We start from the raw sequence: 8,262 nt of genomic DNA, 5'->3' as shown, positions 1-8,262 counted from the left end.
CGTTAACAACCACGTCAACCACCATTTGTCGACGTACCTCCATAAGACTTTCACCTCGATCAAAGCCGACACAATGGCCCTCTCCTCTTACGAGAATAAATGAACGCGATGAAACCAACCGAATGAATGACTCAACAATGTGAAAGAAAAAGCTACAAGGAAGAAAAAGAACACACGGGGGTATTTTTGAAATATTGTAATATTCTGGATGCACAAGTAATATGCTTGGTACACAAAACAAAAATTATGAGAGGCCGTAGTCATGCAAAGACCAGCAGAGCTTGTAGGCCCACCTTTCTTCCTTGAAGCTTCGTCTTTAAGTTAATGACGGTAGAACCCACCTTGGACTTGTGTATATAGTTTTCTCTCTTTTTTTTTGTTTTTAAGTTGTTTATGTAGTTTTCTCAATTAGTAGGTCATTCCTCATTTATAAATTAACCATTTTGATCCTTATGATACATTATTAATTAATAATTGTGATTAATATACTTATTAAATTAAATAAAAATTATTAATATAATTTTATAAATTAATGATTTTGATTGCCTGATATATATTTTTTTCTCTCTTTTTTCTTGCACCTTTTTATTTTCTAACCCAGGTATCATTTGGGTGAGAGAGTCAAGGATTAATTTTTAGTTTTATTGTAATCCATGTTTTCCGTACACACCGATCAAAGATTGAATCCATCATATTGATTATCTATCAACCCGTGTTAATTTTTTTGAGGTTTAGACCAAATAAATAAGTTGTGTGTTTATTGCTTACAAAATTTTAAATTCCCTACACAAACAATTTAAAGTCAACAGTCTGCAATGCCTTCACCTTCTCTATTCATTCTTGCAATTTTTGTTTATTAAAAATTAACATTGAGAGCTTCATCTGTTTGTACGTTACAATGATTTGAGCGTAAGACATTACTCTTTTAACGCTACCACCGTCAAAGCCTTCTCCTTTTTACCATTCTAATGGCTTGGCTTTCAAATCTCACTTTGATGGGTTCTGTGTGTTATGTGTGTGTGAAACTGTGAAATGAGTTGGAGATAGAGACAACGGTTTAAGGTTAAGGTTAAGTCTTTTTTGTCTTTGCTATTAGGATGCAAGTTTTCTTGGGCACCCTGTTTGCAAATTTTCAATTGCAGACTGTGAAAATTTCAATTTTTGTTGTGTTTTCTGAGTTCCAGATGAAGAATTTCTGGTGGGATCGAGATATTTTGATGATTAATTTCTGAGTTTGATAGTAGTGGGGAATATAGAGATAATTACTCATTAGTAATTACCAATTGTTGGGAGAGAAAGATGAACTTTTTTTTGGCAGAGAGAAAAAGAGAGTTGTTGATGATTAATTTGTGGTTTTGGTATTAGTTGGGATGAGGGTGTATGTGTATTATGTAGAGATAATTGCCAATTGTTGCGTGTGTGTGTGAGAGAGAGAGGGAGAGAGTTGAGTTCTTTGTTTTTTGTTTGGTGATTCAATAATCTTGCATCATATGGCTGTGGTGAGTCCTGTGCCTGCAACAACACAAAGGATGGGTTCAGTGAGGTTACTTTCTGATGCTGGTGGAGAAATTTTGGAGGAGCCAAATCCAAGGGTGGTTGATCAGCCAATCTATGTTGCTGTGACAAAAGAGGTGAAGGAGAGCAAATTAAATCTAATATGGGCAATACAGACCTCCGGAGGAAAGAGAATTTGCATTCTTTATGTTCATGTTCGTGCAACAATGATTCCCCTATGTATGTATATATACTATGCTTCTCTATGTGTATTTGTTCTTTTTCATACCTTAAATTGCTTTATTCTTTATCATGAAATTTTCCATCAGCTAAACTGACTCAATGTGGGGTCAGTGTAACTGTTTGATATATAATGGATTTGACTCTTCTAAAGTTAAGAGTTGCAATTTTAAGGTGCACTCACAATCACTGCTTAGAAATTATCAGGTGATTTGAAATTAGAACCAAATAAGGCTCATGAGATAATCAAGCCTACTTCAGAAATCTAGTAATAAGGTTCATATGTTGGTGTCCTTTGAATTTCAATATTTAAACTTTATGATGCTGTTGGGTGGCAGTTGTCAAATTTTAGGAAACAAATTTATTGCTAAAGTAGTTATTTTTAGGAAACAAATTTAGCTGTGATGTATAGTAACCATTGAAAATTCTATCTGATGCGCTGTCTTTGTCATTTCTACAATTTTCATTGTTCGATAATGATCCCAAACTTCCATTTTCTTGTTTATAGTGGGAGGGAAATTCCCCGCAAGTACACTAAAAGAGGAGCAGGTTGAAGCATACTGGGAAGAAGAAAGGCAAGGCATGCATGGGATTCTGGATGAATATCTTTGTATCTGTCAGCGGATGGGGGTAACTATTGTAATTCTATATGCTTGTGTATTTAGAAAGTTATCTAATTTTTCACTAATAACTTTCTGATACAGGTGCGAGCAGAGAAACTGCATATTGAAATGGATAGCATTGAAAAAGGAATTTTAGAACTCATCTCCCAGCATGGCATCCGAAAGCTTGTTATGGGAGCAGCATCTGATAAGTACTATAATAGGTAAGAAGCCAAATAAATCCCCAACCATATTATTGTTCTGTTCATTTTTACAGGAAAATTGATGATGATATTGCAAGAAATATTAAAGATGGTAGTATTTTGTAAGAAATAGGATAAATAAATTACTATATCTGTGGACTCAACATGCAAAAAGCCATACTTCTGGGCTTGAAACTTCTCAGCAAAGCATGATATACCTTCTCTGTTTTCAATAATGAGTTCAGTGACTTTCTAGCTGGATCTATATCTCTCCCCTTTGATTCTATTTTCCCCTAAGGATGTTATAGATGTATGGAGCAATCATGTTCCGTTCCCAATCCATATCCACTTGTAACTTAGCAGAAACTGTTTTCTTTCATATGTTCTGATGGTCAACTAATTATATCTTGAGAGTTTCCCAATTTTTATATCCATTTTGGTGAAGTCAATATTATGTTTTCATCGAGCTCACTTGCATGACATTGCAGGAGAATGATGGACCTCAAATCTAAGAAAGCCGTCTCTGTGTGTAAACAAGCTCCAGCTTCTTGTCATATACAGTTTGTCTGCAAAGGGCACCTTATACACACAAGGTACAAGGCCTCCTAAAAGATTAATGTTTTTGATAGTCAGGGATATAGTGTCTTATGAGAGATAAATGTAATTAAGAAGGAAGGTTTATAGTTGCCTAGGAATACTATGCTGAAGCACATAAGATTTTTTTTTCGTATTTCATTATTTCAGTTTTTATTTTTACAGATTTATCTCCCTGTAATTTAGTTTTTTTTTTTCTAACTCTAATTATGACAGCAAAATTATAGCTTGTAAATATTGTTGGGGTGAGTCTCCTCGTACATACGTATAATCACCTTGTACTCATTATTAGAAAATAAAATATCCAGTCCTGAATCTCCTTTTTCAAGTTGGTATTAGTATTAGAGCATCCAGCATTGGGGGCTCTGCTTCCACATTCAAACCCTAGCTGTCTTCATTGTTGCTGACTTTATCACTTCTATTCAGTAACCAGTGTATAGCACCTTCAATGCACTCAGGACTTAGTTCCAATGCTTCCATTGCACATCGAAACCTCATTGCCACCACTGTTTTGTTGCCGCCAGCTTCTTTCCTACCAGCAAGCCTACCAGGAGGTGCATCTTCCCCGGCTCAACCAGACCTCCAAATTCCCCACCAAAAGCAGCCTCACACGCTGTAACACAGATTTCTTTCCTGTGTGTTTTTCCGATGCATGACCACTACGTGTTGCCACCTTGGCGGCCATTCCACACTGAACCATTCTCATTTTGTTTGTTTGGTTCCCCTCTGTTGGGACCGTTATCCAGCCCACCCACAAGACCACAACCTTTGGAGCTGTCATAAATTTTCTTACCCTGTAATTTACCTTCCTTTTTTAATTATAATTAATGACAACAAGATTATAGCCTGTAACTATTAGGATTAATCTCCCATACGTGTTTGTGTGTAGTCACCTTGTACTCATTATAAAAAAATTAATATTCAATTCTTAATGTCATTTTTCAAGTTACTAAGCTCTAATTCATAATTCCAAATAGCTTGTTTCTTGATTTAACTAACAACCTGTATGGTATTATTCTGTTGAAATTATCTCTGCCAATGTCTTTGCATTTGGATTTTGGGTATTGAATTACTGATGGAAGTACAATATTAACACAGGGATCGCAGTTCGGATGAAGGTAACGCAGAGGTTGCATCTCCTTTGGTGCAGCAAGTGCCAAACTCTTTGAAATCTTTGAGATCTCTGTCTATTACACTTGGGCAAGATTGCCAAGCAAATATAACCAATCCTGCTCTAGAGTTATTTCGCAGAGTAAGGTCTGCCAATGATGGACATGGAGCAAGCTTTATGGCTGTTTCTTCTCCAGAAGACACTGAAGGGCTTTCAACTCCACGTGACAGGATGGGTACAGAAGTAAGTTCTGATGAATCAGATAGGCTGTCTAGGATGAGTCCTTCTGGCTTGTCAACATGCTCTGACAGTGCAGTCGAACTAGCATTGACCCCAAGTTTGATAAACGAAAGCAGTGAGAATGCATTAGAGTTGACTTTGAGTCACCTGATTATAGAGGATCTTCATCATTCATCTCCTCCCAGTACACTGGTACACACAAATATTCTTTCTCTTCAGTAATACTTGTGTCTGATATGGAGCATGTGCATATTTTTGTGTTGTGAAGTTTGCAATTGATGAGAGACATTTTGACTTTCTAAATTTGCAATGATGAATAGAGTTTTATTTCTGAAGCTTTATGCTGATGTTTTAAAATAATTTGATTGAACACTTGCAGGATGGTGGAATGGATGATACTATCTACGACCAGCTTGAACAGGCTAGGGCTGAGGCTGAGAATGCTACACTAAATGCATATCAAGAAACTGTAAGGCGTATGAAAGCTGAAAAAGATGCATTTGAAGCTATACGCAAGGTAACTGTTTGGTTGTTGAGTGCTTATTTTACTTCTTCAATATGTAGATGATCATGTTTATGATGTGAATTGTCAATTGTTCATTGTTTGTATCCACTTTTCTAGTTTAAGTTCCTACTGAGTGGGAAAGCATTTATGAATGTATGAATCAACCTTAACCAACGCTAAAGGTGTTGGGACATTTGGGAAGGGGGAGTTAGTTAGGATAGTTAGAATATTAGTTAGTTACAGTGAGTAGTGACATAAATAATTAGGACTGAAGGGTAGGGAATTCATTCAGATTTGTATCATATGTAAATTGAGCTTTAGTTCCTTGTGAAAGGAGAAATCCTTTGTGAAGGGGAAACCCTTGATACATAGTCTTATTCCTTGATACTTTGCAATCAAGAAATACAATCTTTCCTTTCTTTCTTCTATTTTCTAATCTAGGTTCCTAACATCGCTGCTCTTTTGCAATCAAGAAATACAATCTTTCTTTTCTGTCTTCTATTTTGTAATCTGGGTTATAACAAGTAACAGTAGGAATCATTTTAAGTTGTATTGTATATTAATAGGCCGACATTGCAACTTGATACCGCTTCTAATCCTTTTCAATGTTTGAACTGCCCAATTGACAGATTAAAGCTTCTGAAAGCTTATATGCAGAGGAGTTGAACCAGAGGAAAATGGCAGAGGAAAAACTTAGGAAAGAAAAAGAAGAACTTGAGAATATGAAGAGCCTGAGAGACACAGTTAAGGAAGAACTCCGCCTTGCTCTTGATCAGAAGGCTTCACTAGAGAGTCAAATTGCGTCAACTGAACTTATGATAAAGGAGTTGGAGCAGAAGATTTTATCTGCTGTGGGTCTGTTACAAAGCTACAAGAATGAACGAGATGAATTGCAGATGCAGTGTGATAATGCATTGCGAGAGGCTGAAGAGTTGAGGAAAAAACAAGGAGAGGCTTCAGGCACCCATGTGCCTCAATTGTGCTCAGAATTCTCTTTTTCAGAGATTAAAGAAGCAACAAGTAACTTCAATCCATCCTCAAAGATTGGAGAAGGTGGATATGGAAGTATATTTAAAGGTGTCTTGCATCACACTGAGGTGGCTATAAAAATGTTAAACTCCGACAGCATGCAAGGACCCTTGGAGTTTCAACAGGAGGTGGGATGATTTGACATTTATGTGATAGTGTAAAACATTATCTTATTTTGATCAACAATAATTTTTTGGCATGTAGGATGTAGCACTTATCATCTGAAAAATCTTGTGAAAGTTGTTAGATGTCCAAGAGTAAAATAAATTTGGCCTTAATTGATCTTTCTTGTAACTTGCAGATTGCATTATAAATAATCAATATTCGTAAAAAAGAAAGAAAACTGTGACAAGAGTTAGCAGCAACAATTTTAAAAGTGTCTCGAATTTCTCCTAAAATCCAAACTCCCATGTTTTAACATTTTTTTTAAAAAACTTGTGTTTGTTGGTCCTTGGTATAATATATTATCAACCTTGTCTCTAAAGGTATGAATGAAGGGGAAGAGGATCCGTCCATAATTGATGTAAAAAGGATATTTATTTTGACCCCACTTTTGGTTTTGTATCAGGTTGATGTGTTGAGCAAGCTAAGGCATCCCAATCTTATCACACTCATAGGAGCCTGCCCAGATTCATGGGCTCTTGTCTATGAGTATTTACCTAATGGAAGCCTTGAAGATCGTCTTGCCTGCAAGGATAACACCCCTCCGTTGTCATGGCAAGCTCGAATTCGCATTGCTGCTGAACTATGCTCGGCTCTTATCTTTCTCCATTCCAGTAAACCTCACAGCGTAGTGCATGGTGACTTAAAACCCTCCAACATTCTCCTTGATGCAAACCTTATTAGCAAGCTTAGTGACTTTGGAATCTGTCGTATATTATCAAACTGTGAGAGTTCTGGTAGCAATACTACAGAGTTTTGGAGAACTGACCCAAAAGGAACTTTTGTCTACATGGATCCTGAATTCCTTGCCTCAGGGGAACTTACTCCAAAGTCAGATGTTTATTCATTTGGAATTATATTGTTGAGATTGTTGACTGGGAGACCAGCATTGGGAATAACAATGGAAGTGAAATATGCATTAGATACTGGAAAGTTGAAATCCCTATTGGATCCTTTGGCTGGAGACTGGCCATTTGTGCAGGCTGAACAGTTGGCTCGCTTGGCTTTGAGGTGCTGTGATATGAATAGAAAGAGCCGGCCGGATCTTTATTCAGATGTCTGGAGGATACTTGATGCAATGAGGGTTTCTTCTGGAGGTGCAAACTCCTTTGGATTAAGTTCTGAAGGGCTTTTACAATCTCCTTCATATTTTATTTGTCCAATCTTCCAGGTAAATAGTTTTGTCAACCTTTGTTTTTTCAGCTCTTCTAAAAAGTTATGTCCCCATGCTGTTGTAGAATCTCCACTCCAATGAACACTTGTACAAGCAAATGAAACTTATCCTAATTCTCATCTGTTTCATTTCAAAGAATTTCATACTTGCATATTCCTAGTGTTTTTTTGTTTTTTTTTTAATTTTATTTTATTCTATTCCTCTCTTGAGAGCAAGCCGTGGGGCTCGTGGGTTCAAATGCAGGAAACAGCTTCTCCAAATCTTGGTGCACAGGGTTGCCGCCCTTTTTTAGGGTTTGGCTCTTCTAAAGCGAGTTGCTTAGTTTCAAGTAGCCAAATCCCCTTTTTTATATCTTTATTTGCTTCACTTGCAAAATATTTTCCAATCAGTCGAATGCTTTGAATATAAAACTGCTATCTAAGAAAATTCTCCCTGGTTATGTTCCTACTTTGCAGGAAGTCATGCGAGATCCACATGTAGCTGCAGATGGTTTTACTTATGAAGCTGAGGCTATACGAGGATGGCTTGACGGTGGTCATGACAATTCACCAATGACTAATAGTAAGCTGGCACATCACAATCTTGTTCCCAACCGCGCTCTTCGCTCTGCAATCCAGGACTGGCTTCAAAACCACTGATCAAGCTCATTATTTTTCTCTGCCCATTTTTATTGAACTGTGTATCTACTGTTTATACCATGTATAGGAAAGAAAGTTGTCATTTCATTTTGTTACCTTATATCAGTTTTATTTCTTGTGGTTCTTCAATCACATTTTATACCTATCCTCTTGTATAGGTTAGATAACCACGGGATTATCTTACAATAGTTGTAAAGTACATATATATCATAGCATATATGTCAGAAGTCAGAACACTTCTCTGTGATTATCTTTCCTTTTTGGTGTTAT

The 8,262-nt window shown here is 36.7% G+C and overlaps 1 protein-coding gene across 2 annotated transcripts; it reads left to right on the top strand.

Annotated features, from left to right (window-relative positions):
* Nucleotides 1-355: 355 nt before the first annotated feature.
* Nucleotides 356-8,239, top strand: LOC100810508 (U-box domain-containing protein 33). Of its 2 annotated transcripts, XM_006587787.3 has the most exons (10): nt 356-1,734; nt 2,243-2,364; nt 2,439-2,560; nt 3,028-3,132; nt 4,232-4,676; nt 4,864-5,001; nt 5,619-6,146; nt 6,587-7,351; nt 7,598-7,682; nt 7,810-8,239. In XM_006587787.3, the coding sequence occupies exons 1-10, from the start codon at nt 1,491-1,493 to the stop codon at nt 7,854-7,856; spliced, it is 2,601 nt and encodes an 866-aa protein (XP_006587850.1). In that variant the 5' UTR covers nt 356-1,490; the 3' UTR covers nt 7,857-8,239. The 2 variants fall into 2 exon arrangements, with proteins under 2 accessions (XP_006587850.1, XP_003534561.1); XM_003534513.4 differs by lacking the exon at nt 7,598-7,682.
* Nucleotides 8,240-8,262: the final 23 nt, after the last annotated feature.

The sequence above is a fragment of the Glycine max genome, chromosome 9 (genome assembly GCF_000004515.6).
Source record: "Glycine max cultivar Williams 82 chromosome 9, Glycine_max_v4.0, whole genome shotgun sequence".
Lineage (NCBI taxonomy): Eukaryota > Viridiplantae > Streptophyta > Magnoliopsida > Fabales > Fabaceae > Glycine > Glycine max.
Note: the sequence above shows the minus strand (reverse complement) of the source record. Positions and strands in the feature narration are given on the sequence as shown.

Bases quoted from the DNA above. Each gene is read 5' to 3' on its own strand.
- LOC100810508 (XM_003534513.4), top strand. From the start codon at position 1,491: ATGGCTGTGGTGAGTCCTGTGCCTGCAACAACACAAAGGATGGGTTCA. The intron at 1,735-2,242 runs GTATGTATATAT...TCTTGTTTATAG, and splicing joins TGCAACAATGATTCCCCTAT to TGGGAGGGAAATTCCCCGCA. The intron at 5,002-5,618 runs GTAACTGTTTGG...CCCAATTGACAG, and splicing joins CATTTGAAGCTATACGCAAG to ATTAAAGCTTCTGAAAGCTT.